Source organism: Ciconia boyciana, chromosome 7 (assembly GCF_034638445.1).
Source record: "Ciconia boyciana chromosome 7, ASM3463844v1, whole genome shotgun sequence".
Classification (NCBI taxonomy): domain Eukaryota; kingdom Metazoa; phylum Chordata; class Aves; order Ciconiiformes; family Ciconiidae; genus Ciconia; species Ciconia boyciana.
Window position 1 is genome coordinate 21,178,980 of NC_132940.1, and position 18,014 is coordinate 21,196,993.

At 37.1% G+C, this 18,014-nt stretch overlaps 1 protein-coding gene across 5 annotated transcripts in view; it reads right to left on the bottom strand.

Moving 5' to 3' along the window:
• Positions 1 to 18,014, bottom strand: part of DPYD (dihydropyrimidine dehydrogenase) — a 368,218-nt gene that overhangs the window by 161,241 nt on the left and 188,963 nt on the right. For all 5 annotated transcript variants that reach the window (XM_072867679.1, XM_072867677.1, XM_072867676.1 and 2 more), the window contains one exon: positions 14,828 to 15,043. In XM_072867679.1, coding sequence (XP_072723780.1) covers positions 14,828 to 15,043 — 216 coding nt within the window. The remainder of the gene's footprint in view (positions 1 to 14,827; positions 15,044 to 18,014) is intronic.

Here is an 18,014-nt window from a genome sequence, read left to right on the forward strand (position 1 = left end):
TCCTTGCACTCTCTGGCACTAATTTTTTAAAGTATATTAAGGGAGGAATGCAGGAAGCAAAAAACCACCCAAAAAGCAATGAAATATACATCACAAGACAGAGCTTACGTATCTACAGGTATGCAACTCCCAACACACACCAAGAACAATTTTTGTTATGGTAGCAAAGTTTCACTTTCAGTACTGAAGAGAGGGGCATAAGAAACAAGTTGTAAGACTGATGTTCTTTGGTTTATAGTTTTAATACTTTACTCTCAAATATATTCTTACTCTCTCTTTCATACACTTTTAGAGTCTTCTCCAACCATAGGGTTAGAATAGAAAAGAAAACGTAAATGATATTATGAGTGTAAAGTTGCTCAAGTAAAAAAAAACCTGCATGTTTGGATACATACGGTTTTATCGTAAAGTGAAGATTAAGTTTGCATTTCCAGGTTAAACTTTCTGTTTCTAGAAAAAAATCATAATATTCCCTTATGAATTTTCTGGCTGATAGATTTGTTCAATTTTAGCCCAAGATAAATGCAGATTTTTGGCATGGAATAAGAAATGACTAAAGCATAGCCATTAACAAATGTGACACTCAAAAACGCATACTCCAAAAATTCGGACATGGACTCCAATATTCTGCTCTCCCTAAAGGCACAAAACTTTTCTGGCTATGAAATGAAAAAGTCCATAAATGTAAGCAGAGAAATTCATCTGAGTTTAAATATACCCAGAATATAGGAAAATAAGATTTTGTTTATTTATGTGTTTGAGAGCTGCATTACCTTCATGTGAAACCACCTATTCCAGGTACTCCTGGCAGTCTTTAAAATACACCTCCTACACAATAGCAGCAACCAACTGACCTTCCGAGAACACTGCTCTTGGCAGCAACAAAAACTTAAAGAGAATAATAAAAAAAACAGTAGCAACCTGGAACCCAATATTCACCCTTTCCTCAATTCTTGCAAAGTTAAGGAGGAAAAACAAGCTCTTCAAATTTGTGCTGCAGTTCAGAGACTCAGGCTGTTACAGATCACCCCGGGGCAAGAGCTCCAAGCATATGCAACAACAGTGTTCGCATGAACTGCCAGCATCTCCTTCCCCTCCATGCCAGCGTACCCAAAACAGGCAGTACGGGCTGGGAGCATTTTTAATTCCCCAATGAGGCACTTCGTGGCATTCAAGCCATGAAGTTTGTCACCGCTGACAATGTTTGGATAGATTTAGAGACGCAGACCCATATAACATGCATTGGCAGTAGGTTAATCTTGAAATACAAAGCATGGATACTCTTAGCAAGGCCTGCATTCAGAAAATAAAAGGGGTGTAGACTCCTGGCTCTTATCTGCTGTTGCAGCTACAGCCTGGAACGGAACTACATCCCTCAGCCGGAAGGACTGATAATTCTCTTGCCGTAGCCTCTGGATGTTTCCTCTAACGATCCCAGCATTACTCCTATCTTGTCTGGATTGACTTTTGCTCAGCATGCTCTCAACCATGCCCCAGTCTCACACAAACACTGTATAATGCAATCAACTGCTCGAGCTGAATCAGCCGAGAGTTATAAAGCTGAGTTTCGACATATTGAAAACACTTCAATCAATGTCACTTTACTAAACCTTCTCTCTATAGCTTGATATACACATTAAATAAAAGGGTGGCAAACAGGAACCCTCCTGAACTGCACAGGGAGAGAACCATCGCAGGCAATAAACCAGAACATAACACCGACAACACGCCGACAACGGCTTCTCTGACTCCGTTGTTTAAGCATGAGGTTTGAAAACGGACCACGAAGATGCTTTGGGAAAGAAAGCATTAGGGACATTCGGGAAATGTTTCCATGTTTGATCGAGTCCACGATAAAGCACAGATATATGATAAGATACAGCTACAACTGCATATGACAATATTAATAAATTTTAAAAACCCATGATTTCTCAAAAAGTTGGTAATTGATGCTGTTTAACAGCAGCATTATTGCCACACATTTTTTTGGTAATACAGATTTTGATGTTGCAATAGGGCTTTACATACATACATTTACTATACCATGTGAATTACCAGAAACATACTTTTCTATGTTTGTGTGATTTATTAAACCATAAATCACAATAGCATGTGCCAGAAATTCCTTTTGAAGGACATAATAAGGTAACAATTATCCTCTGAACTCCTTTCTCTGTCTTCAGAGAATAAAATGCATTAGCAACATATCCGTTCGCTGCCCCATGACAGAAAATGAAAGCAAGTGTGATGGTTGCACTGTATGCTTTCAGTTCCTGCAGTTGGCTGGTGAAGTGAGCTTTGTTCCTGAATGTGCTGTCAGAGACAAAAAGAATAGTTACTCCAATATTTTTAAGGAATAATCCTTAAAAAACAGTAAGGAAAAATGAATTGAAGAGATTTGGTTTTGCACATGTGCAGATGGATGTGAAAAAACATACATGTAAATACCAAATGTAAATTTAAAATATATTTTATTTGAAACAAAATTAGGTACATAAGGCCTCCTTGTATGGTTTTAACTTGAATCAATGAATTACACCTTTTTCATTTGATGCACCAGTTCACAGAATCTGATGCAGGGGAATCATAGCATTTTATTCTGTGCAAATATACACAGAGGAGCAACATTACAAGTATTGTTATAATCTCCTCAGAGAAGGTTTAAGGCCTTCTAGATCAATCTGTTAGTGTTCGCAGCCCTGTATCAGATGACTGGCACAGTGAGAATGCTCTTAGTGTACCATGATTGTGCTCAATTATTTTTGAAGGAAAAATCATAAACAAAAATTCACAACATAGAGGGTGCTACATAAAGGCATTATTAACTGTGCAGGTGCAGGGAGGTAGAACCAGCAAGATCACAGGATAAAAATGGCTTCATTAATTCAAAGAAAGTATAATTTACTCCCTCAAATTTTCTTTTTTTTTTTTTTTAAATCTAGTTCTATAGGAGAAGAAACATATTTGTGGTTTCAATTAAAAAGAAAAAAATAAAATAAAATCAACAGTTTCAGCAGCAATCCAGATCTGGAATTCACTCTGTTTTCTTTTTTGTTTGAGGAAGACACTGTGCCCAAACCACATATTGCAAATGCTAAAAAGTAAAAAGATGGGAACCTCTGAAACAATATATCATTTCCAAGAGTGAAAGTGGATATTAAGCTTCACTTTTGAGCAAAGTGACATCAAAACATTCTTAATAAATAAATACATATACACATACTTTCTTTGGTTTAGCTCATAAGAGAGCTGTTCTTGTGAGCTCTCTCACAAGAGAGCTGTTTTTTTCTTAGATTTTGCTGATACATAGCTCAAAATTAAATCTCGGCATCTTGTGAAGACCCAATCCTGTATTGTGCTATGCTAATTATGCAGGAAGCTTACATTTCTAATTAACTTTAAGAAAGTGCATGTACTACATTATTTTACTGTATTACAAATTTAAATCACAGCAAATTGATGCTTTGCTGAATTGGTGTCTGTACTCCCGTACTGCCCACCTTCTCCTTGTTTAATACTCCTAACAGTTTCCATAGGCTTTGGGTCAGAATCTGGAATCTAGATACTTTCATTAGTCATATTATAGTTATGCATAGTGCATACACATTTAATTCAGAGCATCATTATGACCTGTTCATACTCTGTCACATCTAGGGATGGACACAATGCCTAATGAGGATTCAGAATACCATATATGATGGTTATGATGGTTGGCAAGCATCCTTATTAACAGCAATACTTTCTCAACGTCGACATACAAATAGAGTGCCCTGGGAAACAGTATCATTTGTGACTCCACTACACAGATCACAATACAATAATTACCGCCATGGTCAAATTGCACAGGTTGGTGAAATTCTTTACAAGAGAATTTTGATACTCTGTGCTTATTAGTAAAAATTTTAATTATCTAAAGTCCAAATTCTGACCAAAATATGAGAAGAGCACATGTCACTGCTTTTCTAATATTACACACTTAAACCTTATTTTATTTACAGCTTCCAGTAGCTTTCAGCTAAATTTCTCGTTGCACCCGCTGCTACGTAGCTGGAGAAGGCTAACAAACCCCTCAGTGTTCACATGACAACCTTTGTGCAAACGCATCCTTATTCTGTCATCTACTGGCAGCGTGCTTCCCAGTCATGTTCTCTGCCAGTCCTTACCAGTTTGCCAATTACACAAGCTGCTTCCCAGACATCAGACAAAAATTCCACAAGACTGCTGTGCGAGCGTACCCTAATTAACCATCAGCTTAATTAGACAATTTACTGTGTAATTAGCAGGCAATTAGTCAACACCTCTCAGATCTTATTGACTGCTGTGACAGCCTTCCTTAGTCTACACATTCCCATACGCTTCCACGACCATGATCCCAGCCCCATCCCATACGACAGCAACCCTTCCAAGGGAAGGCAAATCATATTACATAACAAGGGAAGAGGGAGAAAAATCAATATATAGCCTGTTCATTTATTGAACTGTCTTCTAGCCAAGACTTTCTTTTTTCTAGCAATAGAAGGTCAGCTGCTAACGAAAAATCGTCCAGCTATAACGTTAGCTTACGTCTTTTTCATTTGTAATATGCTTTAGGAATATTTTTTTTTAAACTCTTATATTCCACTGAATTATCAGAGAATTCAGGCAAGCAGAAGTTAAGGAAAAAAATAATTTGTAAATTCACTTACATATTGTAGGTTTAAGTATATGGCTGAGAACAGTGAAAAGGTGCTGATAGCTGCTTTTGAAACCTATAGCTAGCATTGTAATTAACTGCTTCATAGACCAAAATGCATCAGGAAAGTCAAAGTAGATTAGCTTTAAAGTATAAAAAGTCCATACTCAATAATAATTCAACGACATTAGTGTAATTCACTAGAAATAACTTTTTGAAGTAGTATGAAATCCTCCACACAAATCTAAAGTTGTATGCCCTTATAATACATGGTGTGAGCATGTACAATTAAAGACTATCGTAATATGTATATTAAGGGAATATTAAAAATGTGTGTTCCTTTTTCTATAGACCAAAAATTGGATTTTGCAATTAGCTGTGACAAGAGCATTTTGGGTAATTCTTAAAGTAACAATTCCAAAGTTCACGGGATGGACACACTTGTTTCCTGCTGCAATTAACTCTAGAAGATTTAGTCACAAAAATCCTACACTTTCTGACTGAAGGATGGAGTCCCATAAAACCACAATCTCTATTATAGTAAAATATTTAGGTAATTATAAATCTCAAGTAATTATAAGAAATGTTATTTAGAATACACTCACATACATATTTGCATTAGTAATAGGTATTTTAACATAAGAACCTATCAGTTTTTTTAAACATATGGGACTTCATTCTGCTTTTGCAACAACGTAAATCAGGAGTAAATGCAATTATATCACCATGAGATTCAAAACTCGTCTCTTTGCTTTCTTAACTTCTTGTGTGGGCAAATCAGATGCCAAATACAGCCCTACCAGTTTCATTTACCAAGTGGGAACGCAAGACCTGAGATAACTCGAGCATTTAGGAGAAGCATGTTGCTTTTACATACAAGCTACACTGATGTAACCAAAAATCCCTTGAAAAATGATTAACCTAAAACCCTGTAAACCCATGTGTGGAAACATATGCCAGTTTAGAGCTAGTTATATCATTTCAGCTTATGTCTGCAAACTTTTTAACACAAGCTATACGCTACCACATACATGCTTGACATTGACTTAAGAGTGTCCATGGAGAGTCAATTGGGACCACATTTCTGCAAACTCATTGCAAGGTTGCACGGTCCAATCGGGAATCTTTGGGCAACAGCTGTTGCATGAGATGCTTCAGCTCTCTTATATTTTTCTTGGTGGAGATGGGGAAAAGCACTCATTCAACAGCAGGGCTGCCATTTAACATGCACAGCTGAAGCAAGAAACAACTACCTGGTGCCCAGGGCAGAAGGCATGGTGCTGGAAGCATGTCTTCCCCAATACATTTGCAGCCTGATAATGTTTGTGGGCAGAGGTGGGAGTCCCAAAGCATCACCTAGACTCTTGCAGAAGCCAACATTTGACCACAGCTATCTACTTCACGTATGGATTCTGAATGTAGACCTCAGCGAAGACGCTGAACTGTAAATGAGAGCAACTGAAGCGTAAAGACCACTTTTCCTTCATTCCACTTCAGTATCTCAGTAGACCTACTGAAGTCTGGATTTCATTCTGGATTTTCTTATAATTAAAATGCGGAAATGAGGAAAAAAAACAAACTTGGACACATGCAATTAACCAAATGGGGAGGGGGGAAACTTAATGACTTGACAGGAAGGAAACTTCTGAATTCTATCATGGCAAAATAAATATTTATTTTTTTTCCTGATAGCCTGTGGTTATCTATTAAAGTGCACCATGACAATTCCAAAAACTAGGGAAGCTTGTCATTTATGCTAAGAGAAGTACAAAATGTTAAATAGGGCCTTATGCTGTGATTGTCTTGGATAGGCATTTTTAAAATATAACTATTAAGAAAAATGTACTACAACTTTTTCTAATAAATTATTAAATAGATTAATGCCACTTAAGAAAGTTATACGCAGTCAGTTGTTTTGAAGAAAGCCAAATACTAAAAAGAGTCCGCAACAAATCTGAATTGAGAATGAAACTTGTGTGAAAATTCTAAATTTCAGAATTACACTTGGCAATTTCTAGCTTACATTGAAACTGCCTTTTTAGCTGAATTCCTTTCTGACACAAAATTATTTGAGGTATTGCCAAGATTACAAACAACCTTCCGAGGGCATACAAAACAGCTACAGAAAATGATACCTGAATGATATTTTACACAAGTATGTTACATATTTGCTTTTTAGAATCCTGTTTATTCAGGATGTGATATTCAAAAATGTTGAGTACTTCAGATACATCAGAAGCTGCAGATTCTCAGCAGTTTTGGAAAATCATGCATGTGTGCTTTCTTTGTCTCTCTTTTGTTAAACATTTGCAGGTATTTTCAGAAGAATGAGGTAAATAAAGCAAAGGTAGTAAAGAGCAAAGCAGCTTCTTCAACATAAAAAGATATACTGTTCAGATTTTTAGCCAACTGTAAAGCTTGCATACTTTTTGTTTGACTGATTGGCTAATAGTTGCGCTATGAATAGAAATCACATCTTCTCTTAAGTACTGGTCACTTCCAGAACACCACATATTACGCTGAGCAGGAATGAACACTCCTACTTTTGGCAGCTATTTTTTATAGAAAGGCTTATATAGCAAAACAGTCAGTATTGCAATCTTTACGCTCTTCCAAATTTCACTGGAACTGCTTCTCAGTTATGGCACTCTAAGTGCACAATGAGTTTCACTAAAATATGCAACAGTTTTCAGATTAAAAACTACCTAAAAGACTGGTTTACAAGTCTTTTATGTATAAGCTCCCTAAAATATTCAAGCTCAAGGTTAATGATCAAATTTACACTCTGTATATGTTAGTGCACTGTTGCTCTACTCTTTTAAACCATTGGTTCTGGAAGAAAAAGACTGGAAAAAGAAATGATCTCTAAATACTGTGTGAAAAACAAACAGATGAACGGAAAACGAATCCTTAGACACCTACATAATTGAGGAACCTGTAGCCTACCAAGAACCAGTTTTGCACATATACCTAGTTTTACCTCTGATGGCTAGCTTTGTGTGCAGCTTTGAGGAAGATATGTCATTGCTGACTTAAAGCCTCTATGGAACTTATGAAATGAGCTCAAGAACCATAAGACATCAAAAGTTACAGCCAAGCTTACTCTGTTCCATGAGGGTGAATGGAAGGAAAAGAGAAAATATGGAAAGCAACTTGCTGATCCTCTGTTTGGAAAAATGCATTCTTTAGCATGGATGAGGTTTACTGACTCAATGCCCACACCCCTGCATGACAGATCCCTCTTTGTCTTCCACTGATGAGTTGTCACATTGTGCTCCACGCCTTGAGATAACAGACTTCTCCATGAGAGACTCTGTGCTGCAGCTCTCATTGCAGAAGAAATGCAGCATTTCTGCGACATTTATTGCTACAGGAAGAGTGGGACTACACATTTGCCCAGAGGCTTAATTTTTATCACGAACTTGTAAAAAGTTTTTCATTTCTAAAGTAATAAATACAATCACAAAGAGAGAGAGAGACTTTTTACAGATAGTTGTTAAACTCTTGCTTTAAAAATGCAGTTCATTATCTTCAACATTCAAAGTATTAATTGGCCAAAATAACCAGACTTACTAATGGTAAAAACAGATTATTAAAATGGTCCAAACTACCTCACTTGTAAATTCATTGGTGCCAAGAAGCACGCCTGCAACAATTTCAGGCATACATCTACGTGGTGCAGACTTCAGCTGTGGTAGGAAGGGACTTGGCTTATCCATAATGACTTGGTTAAAGCTCTCAATCCTGGACTCTTTGGCCTCTCTGCTTTCACTATGTTGTTCAAGCTGTGCTACCTCTCTCCAGACTGGGATTCCTCCAGGGTGAAGATGTGCCAAGCCCCTACAGCCCCAGGTGTATGGACTGAGGAGAAAGAATGGTCAAATGCAGTCCTCTCCAGTTCCTCAGACAGCCATTTTGAAGCTATTAAAGTTATTAGCATTTAAAGAGAGCCTCCAAGCTTCTTTATACTTGGGGTAGGGTAAAACTAAGTAGAGATGAGATCTGGCCCTTAAGTCGAACATATCAGAGAAATACTTTTCTTGAGGAATAAGGAGGAAAATCTGTTTTCCTGCCACTTACGCAGATTCACAGAATGATTTGTTCCTTTTTTGTAGCCAAATAACACATTTTCTGTATAAAAATATTCAAGTAAAATACAATGTCATAGCTACAGCATTTAAAAAAATAATTACATTCTATTGCATTTCCCTATAATAGTCTTTTACCTCCCCTATTAAACTTCGCTAATTTTAGGCAGTGATCTAAAAAATGTAAAAACTGGGGAACAATAAAGCTGGCATTTTGTATTAAAATTCTTTCAGAAATATGGAACAAAATAAGGTACGTAAAGAACTCATAAGAGTATTAAGACCAATAATAATCATTTTAACATTTGTAAAAAAAAAAAGTTAATTCAACTCACAGAGCTTTGTATGCTAAGGAATCCTGTAAAATGCCCATTTTTCTGTTCAAAAAATGTAGTTAATAGAAGTTGTCTGATGTTATTTAGTAGAAAGGCAAACAGTCCTTTTTATATTTGACATTAACAATCTGATCATTTGTCTCCCCAAAGAAAGCTCCCATACAGCTTTCATACAGACCACACAATAAAGAATAGTAATATTTCTGTTTACTGAGATATCAACTGGCATTTCGTTGCAAGTCAATGGTCTATCTTTGCTACAGCATACTAGACCTCAATCTGGCATCTACAAATGTCAAGAGTATAAAAAAAAATTATAGGATGGAAATCAAAAGCATGTTCTAAATTCCTAAAAAACGAAACAAAGTTCACCTAAACATATTTCCTGCAGAAATCAGTACAATATTCAGCTGTCAATCTTGAAAAACAATGAGGGAGCGATGCTGTCAGTAGGACAGGATAATAACATTTCAAGCAGATGTTCAGGCAGGGCTCTAATTCTCACTGAACTCCCTTGGTAAGCATTTAATTTCTTTATCATATGCAAGCTAGGCAAACTGTACTTCATCAAAACTGTATTGTGAAATATTAATATTTCATATTATAGCAAAACTCCATAGAATAACCTTTGTCATATTAAGAACATCAGAATTTCAAATGTCATGGTTCTGCATTTTAATGCATCTTAAATAGCTTTTTGGCTTGGCACCATAAATTATAACTAGTTTAATCTAAATTACTATGCTGTAATATCATACAAAAATATACATTTTGTAATACAGATTCACTTCTGTGAAATACTAATGTTATGGAAAACAATGCGTCATTGTACCATGATTTTTTACCACCTTCAATTATGGAGTGAGGTGCACACAGTGCAAATGTACAGAGAAAGAACTAGTTGGAGCCTGAATATGTATATTGTAATAACAGCACATAGAAATGCAATATATCCTGGGAAATTAATTAATTCTCTACAAGCAATGGTTTTAATTTAGAAATGGTTCTGAAAATATATTGTAAAATCTACATCAGTGAATTGTATAAACATATATTATGACTAGAAAGTTTTCTCCTCTATGGTTTAGTTCAAATTTAATCTAGTTTTAATTGTAGCTTTGTTTTTAAAATCATCCATGCAACTTGCTCTATATATGATGAAAAAAAAAATTAAAGATTAAAAATGAAGTTAGTCTGCATGTTGATTTCTGCCGGTTCTCGTAATAAAGGCAACTGTTTCCACATTATTGAAAGTGACAGCATCACAAATCAATGCATGTCAAAACAGAATAAAGACAGATGTATCTGATTAATCAGAATTAAATTTTAGAAGTGAAGGAAGCATCTAAAAATCAAAGCAAACATTTCTGCTATTCCAGTCGTTTTTTTCCTCTTTCTAAGCAGCCCATACAATGCTGTGAGAGAACAACAAAGCCTGAATTCAGTTGATAAAACCAAAATTTCTGCTATAAACTTCTCACTGTGGTAATGGATATGGTATAGAGATGTGCACACTTCATATAACCTCTGACATATTTTGATACTATGTTTATACAAACTTTCTGATTACTGGTTTTAATGCAAATTTTGTGTACTAAACAATACTCATTAATAAATTCAAAGCAAATAAACCAGCTCAGTATAACACTTCTAAAAACTCCCACTCATAGTTATTTGTTTAATTAATGCAGTATCTCTCATTCTGCAGGTAGTTTTCTGTTCATCTAAGCTCTAAAAGAGGTAATAATTGGTATTCATTTATTGTGGACTCTATGATATGCAGCTCCCCCATTTCCCATCAATAGCTTGCCAACAGAATTTACAAATAACACGTTGCGGCACAGAGTTATCTGAAGAAGACAGAAATACTATTTGAACCAACAAAGCAATGAGCTATTGATACTGCAGTCAAAAAGTGAAGACATGAATGTAGGAAAAGGTGTGTGAAGGGGTATTTTTATTCTGCTACTGTTAGTCTTTCCTAGTGATAGTCCATTTTAAAAGCAGCTGTCGTCATTTCTGGAAGAAATCAAATCTACTTGATACTAAAGCAGCTGTGCAAAGATGTTTAATTTGGTAAATAAAATTCTACAAGTCACTATCCTCCTCACAGATAACTACAGACACATATAGGTACAGTATCCTGTAATTAATATTTGTATTATACTATAATATCCAGCACCTTCTAAAATATTTAGAGTGCAGTATACTTAAAGGTATAAATACCCTGAGGGAATTTCAGCTATTTCTCATGTTAGCTTTTTTTACATTTCAACAATAGTACAGTAGTATGCAAGAACAAACTTTTGCTGAATCACTCAGAGTTGAAATCTTGACCCTACAAACAGAAAACGCTACACAGGTTGTCATGAAGGCAATTATGCAGCAAAGCATGTGGGTGTTTGAACAGGGAGTGAGCACGGCACGAAACAGTTAGTGCTATGCAACTCCCTCTGTGGCAAAATGTGATACTTTCAAGGTAAGGCCAAGACAGATGAGGGTTGGGAAGACTGGAGGAGTAAATTATGGTCCAGGGACTAGAACCACAGCACTGCTATCCAATAGTTCCCCTATACAAGAAAGTATGGCCTCGCATGGGCTGTAGGGATCCCTAGCCTAGCATTTTAGAAGTTTCCTGTGCTAGGTAGTGAAAGAGGGAAAAGGAGAAGAAGTTCATATGAAATGAATCCTTTGTCTTGTGAGAATCACAGCTCTCCAGGCTAAGTCCTTTTTATCTCTGTCCTTGGACCTCCTTCTTCCAAGATTTATCCTGCCTTTCTCTCTGATCTCATTCCATCACACAGTAGTTAATGCACAGAAATCTGTGGTTAGGCTATATATGCTTTTCATTAGCTATATGTCACTCAAATTTAGCCTGCATCAGTCACTTTGCTGAAGTGCCAAAGGATGCCCATGGTCAATAGGGAACTCACTGGTTTCCCTATCAGTGACTGAACACAGTGGTGAATTCAGTAATCGGCTCTGGAAAAGGGAGCATTTCTCCTGCTGCTAAACTCCCCATTGCCACACAGGCAGTTTACACTTGGCCTTTAACTATTGCAAATAAGAAGGAAGCCCACAAGTTAAATCTAACCAGGACAGATAAAATGAGGAGACAAGAGGGATGAACACGGAATCCTGCTGGTATCACGTACAATCAAGGCTGAAGCGGAGGAGCTTCAGCTGCCAAAAACTGGGTCTAGCGAGCGACCTTCCTCCAAGAAGCTGTTCCACTCTTGGGAACTGTACTGTCTGGGGAGCAGCTCTGCCTCCTCCCACTGACTCTGCAGGCTTAGATCAGGAAATCTTTGTTCCTGGTCCTGCTACGCAGTTAGCTGTGACTAGCTGGGCAGGACAGCTCAGTCTGAAATCTCTACTTCCATAGGTACCGCACCCAAGAGAGCATTCTGCTCCCTGCTGAACACTGCACAAGATTTATGACTACATAATCAGAAGCTAAGTTTTAAAAAAAGAAAAGTTAGCACATTATGCCAACCTGTATTATTCCAAACTCTTTACCAACTCCTTGTTCTAGCATTAAGTCAACAAGAGCAGTCTTTGTGTAGTACTCATTGTTCACATAAGAGCTGGTGTTACCTCATTGAGCTTTTCTTCCCATTTGAAATATTTATTTTTGTAGCATTAATTACCATGTTACTATTATAAATAAAAGCAATTTTATTTCTGCAGCACATTGCAGCCAAGCATCTCAAATCATGTCACAAATACTAAGGCTTACCACCTGTGGGAAGTGCACTACTGGGAAGAATACAATAGTAGAAAAACTAGGTAGTACTTGGGTGGGACACAGTCCTACTGCACAGCAATATATGATTCGAGAGTTTAGGCACCAGAGAAAGACTACCTCCTTCTACTGAACTTTAGAAGAAAGCTTAGCTAGAAATAATGATCACTGGACTAGAATTCATCCAAAGCACTTTTCTGAACTTTTTATCTTTAAGATAAATACTACCTGCAAAATTTTGCATCTTATTGCAACAAATATTAAAAAAAATTTGTGAAAATACAGCCATTTAAGATACTTGCTTTCAGGAATCCTCTCACTTGAAAGATCTCCATCCGAGTCACACCTCCAGAGCGTGGCATCCAGTGGAACACGTTGCAGTTGCCATTTGAGAAATGACTGAGAGTCTGCTGCTTAGTGGAGTACCAACATCACTTCCTACAGCATGCATGTCTTTCCTTCTGAACTCCCACCCAAGCTGGAACTCAGCCAGTGTCTGTTTAGCTCTTGAGATACACAGTAATCAACGTGCAGTCTGGCAGGACTGCGAGCCTACCAGCAATAAAACTGATAAATAAATAAATCTCAGTACTTACTATGAGTTCCCTTTAGCCTAGGCACTGAATAATTACAGCTGATGGTATGTTATACACATAAGTCAGTTGTAAACATACTTGGATGACATTTATGTCCTAAAAAGTGTTTTAATAAGAAACCCTGTGAAGTAGATTGGAATCTCCATTGCAATCCAGAGGAATGCTTACTTCCTTAGAGCTGCTTCAGGTATAAGTGACAGCAGAAGCCAGTCTGACATATTTTACAGTATGCTGTAGTAATACAGCGCTTTGTCCTTAGACCTTCCTCATATTAGAGGGCCACTCTCTGTAGTTAATTCACTTATGGTACTTACCCACGTAGAGGTGGCAGGGTAACAAATCCACCTTTTCTCTCCTGCTAAGGTCTCCATCCATCAGTACACTTTTACATCCCATCTCTGAACCAAGAATAAAAGCTCCTTGTTTCCAGATTAATCTCAAAAGCTCTCTTCAGCCCACGCTACTGTTTGTCACTGGTTGACAACACATTACCATTATTCACACTGTTACTCAGGCCTATACCCAAGAATTTACCTTTGATCCTCTTCCTCTCCCCACAAGTCAAACTGTATCTACATCCCAGCCCAAATCCTGTTCCTTTTCTCTGCAATACATTTATCAAAACTGTTGTTTTCTACCAAAACTGTTGTTTTCTTTCACTGTCTAAAGTTCTTGCTCTGTCTTATTTTGCCATTTTGAATGTAGAAACAGGAAACCCATCCTGAATGCAATTCTCAGGTCAAACAAGCAATTACACACTTTAAATCTACACAAAATGCTTTATTGTAGGTGCCACACTGAGCCATAGCCTTCAAGACTTCATTCTAACTCCCTCCTCTTCCACTACATGTTACTGAAGGTTTATGTGACTGTACTACAACACTTCAGCACAACTACTCTTCCCTTCATAGGTTTGTTTTATGTTGCCTCCATCTTTCTCTTACACTACACACCCAGCCTCAAGCTTACACCCACATTATCACATTGCAACTGCAACTCAGTTTCAATGGCTTATCTTGGCAGTCCTTGGCACAGAAGCCGCCTTTCATGAGTTGCTTGATAAAGCTGTTACTCATTCCCTTCGCATTCTGATCCCTCACAGAAAACATTTTCACTGCAATATTTAACAAAAAGGACTATTAACCTTACTAGTTGGCTAATACTAAAAGGTTGGGGAATAAAAGGGAAGAATGTAACAGCAAACAAAACCAGAAATTGTGTCACCTTTACACTGCACTGTTGGAACCTCCCAGACTAGCTGACCTACACAATGTATCATACCCTTCCCATCTTTATGCTAGCTAGATTTAATAGTGCCATTCCCAAAAGATTCAGATTTTTCAAATATACAAATGGTTACATGCTAAATATACTTTAAAATATTTCCTTACCTTATCCAGGGAGAATGTTTTAGTGACAGCAAAGCCCCATCCAGCTTTAAAAGCTCTTCGAATCATTGAAGAACTGGTAGTAGGGGTTGCACTGGCAAGGCCAAAAGGATTTGGGAACTTCAGTCCAGCCATTTCTACGCTGATGTCTACTAAATCGATAGGAGTATAGAAGAGTGGTAGTTCTGGAACAGTGGAAACTGCAACACTATGTAAGGACTGTAAAAAACAAACAAAAATCACAAAAATTTTTGCCGATTCATTTGTATATAATTCATTATTAACCCTAGTAAGGGAATAGTTCATATATAATAACCCAAAGTTTAAGTATTCTATTATGTGTTCAGACTTGCAAATCAGCAAAACATGCAAATACTTGCATATGTAACATCTTCTGTCCAAATAGTATTCATGCTGAAATATTATGCCATGCTGGAAATAACTGAATAGTAGTAATAATAATAATAATAATGATAATAATAATAAAACAGTTATTTGACATCCTGTACTGCTAGCCTGGTTCAGTCCAAAGATTTTTTCAGCCATTCTGAACAGCCAGTTCTGTTCCTTACAGCAGCCAGCAGCAGTGAGATTGAAAAAAAACAAAACAGGGTATGCACAGACAGACCCTTTCTAGTTTTCTTCCCAGGTGCCAATCTATCAAAAGTGTAGGGACTTGTGAAAAACGAGGGAAGGCATTCATGTGCAGGATCATTCAGCCCTAAGTCAATATATTTTGAACTCCTGCACCTTTTTTCCCCCCTTTTAAAGATTTTATCTAGCTTACACAATGGGATACAAATCAATATATGCAAAACTATTATTGTTTTAATATTTAATTTTATTAATATGAATACTTTAAGGGTGACAAAAATTAGACTCTGCTTTGGGATCAAAGAACATACACATTATGGCTGTGACACCACAGTCACTTTTGTTTTCATTTTAAAGACAGACTTTTCTCTGGAGAGTCAGTGAAAAACTTTCAATGTAAATGCCGCATCTAATACTGTAAAAATTGTAGAGAAAAATTTTTTTCCATGTATGGATACTGAACAGCAGCGTAATCAGGCTGTGGTAGGTAGAATTAAAATCTTTGCTCACTCAGATGGTTGACTCAGTAAAATCACAAAGAAATAAAGCAGGAATTTCTAACACAGAGAAGCCCTACACAGTCTGTGTTCCTACTAGGTCCTAGCATAAGATCACAGCAGTTTCTTCTATCCTTAAAATGAAGATTTCTTCAGCAGGACAAAAAGAACCACTGCTGGAGGTGTGGGGAAGATTTTCTGTAACAGAGTAAAAACCTCAGCCACTTACAAATTGCTGCCTTTTCGGTCGTGGGTTTTTTTTTTTTAAAGGAACTTATTTACCCCATTTTAACCTGTGAAAACTAATAAGCATGGATGGGATGAGGGTTTTGTTTGTTTGTTTTAGTGCCTTTTGTTTCCTAGGCTGGTTCAAAACCTGAGAGTTCACTTGTCTGTTTTGTTTTGGGACTGCCTGGATTCATGTCTCAGATTCTGACCGCAGATCTTTGATTCCTTGGACAGAGAGGATACATTTGGAGGCCAAATTTTCTGACGGCTTAAAAGCACTGAAAGTAGTGGAATTGTCCTAGCTTGAATGATGCGAACCTGAACGCGTCCTTAATGGTGGACATTTTGAGAAAAGCTAATTTTTAAACATCCCTAACACATGGGACCAAACTCCCTTCAGTATCACGACCTCTTCCCAGCTAGCAGCCGATGCAGCCACACTTTATAAAAAGCCCGACATCCCCGTTTCCTCCCTCCTGAGTGCTCACTGCTTCCTGCAGGTCATACTCCACAGGGCTGTCTTCCTACACCAGAAGAATCTGAGTTCTTAGAAGACTAAACAGCCCAGCACTCTACATCTCAAAAGCTTTTGTTAACTGACAAATCAAAGAAAAAGAAAAGAAGAACGAAGTATTGTCTTTTGATTATTTTGGGTTTGCTTTCATTCTTTTAACTATTTTTGAGTCTTTCTTAACTAAAATGTCAACTGCAAAATGTTGTTTGCCATGCCAAAACAGAACTTCCTGGATCACATGACTGAAATTAAAGCATTTTTAAAATGTTAGCACTTTTTGTCTCCTACAATATTTGGGAGTGGGGAAGTCTGCTGAAACCAACACCGATATGCTGAACTCTTACACTGAACTCTTTGATTTTGATTCTGTAAGAATGACAGCAAAGAAAGACTTATGGAAAGGTTTTTGTCCAGTTCCACTCTATGTGCACATGTGAGTAATAAACCTAATTTTCCATTTTGAACGCAGTTATTTGTTAATTCATTTGCTATCCAGAATTGTTCAAATGTTCTCTGTGAATATATTTCAGTCCGTGGATTACTCATGAACTATTCATTGCTTGTATAACTGTAAATATTAATTACTATAGACAGACAGACAGATTAAGTGCTTAATATGCAGCTTAGGTTACATTGTACTGTTTCTTTTCCCAAGCAGGACAATTTAATCTCTAAAAGTTGTTCTCACCTAAAATGAGCATTGCTTGAAAGTGGTTCTTAACTAGAGACCCAAAATGAGCTTTCCGTGATAAAATAGAAAATAAATCCTATACAAGACAAAAAAATAAAATCCACTAGAGCAGTGAAAGACTTTTGAACCAGGTGGTTGAATACACCCATGCAAAAATAGGCCTTGCTTCCTGCATGCTATCAGGTTTATGGAGGCTTATGCCATCAAACTGGTCATAAGCAACTTCCCAAACGATATGCAAACAGGCCTATTCTTCCTGCCAAACTTCCCTCACAAAGAGCAAAACCACAAACAATTCCACCCAGACACACTCGAGCACCACAAGATGTGCCTACTTGATGAGGTGACCCAGGTGGAGGTGGCAGGGGAGGAGAAAAAAAGGTTTCAGTGGAATAAACCAAGGCTTTAAAAACACACAGGGGCAGGATGCAGCTGAAGGTTCAGTAGCCAGCGGCTATACATCCTTGCAGATTTATCTCCCTCCTTCCTATCACTTCCCTTTTTGCTCTATTTATTTTTTGCTGGTTTCTCCTTTCAGCACAATGCTTATAAAAGAAATAAATTTACTAAGCCCTGATGTGCTGTTTTCTACAAAGCAAAACTTTTGGCAAACTAACATGTTTTATAGCTTCCTGAAAGCAAAATCATCTTTATAATGAAGGATTT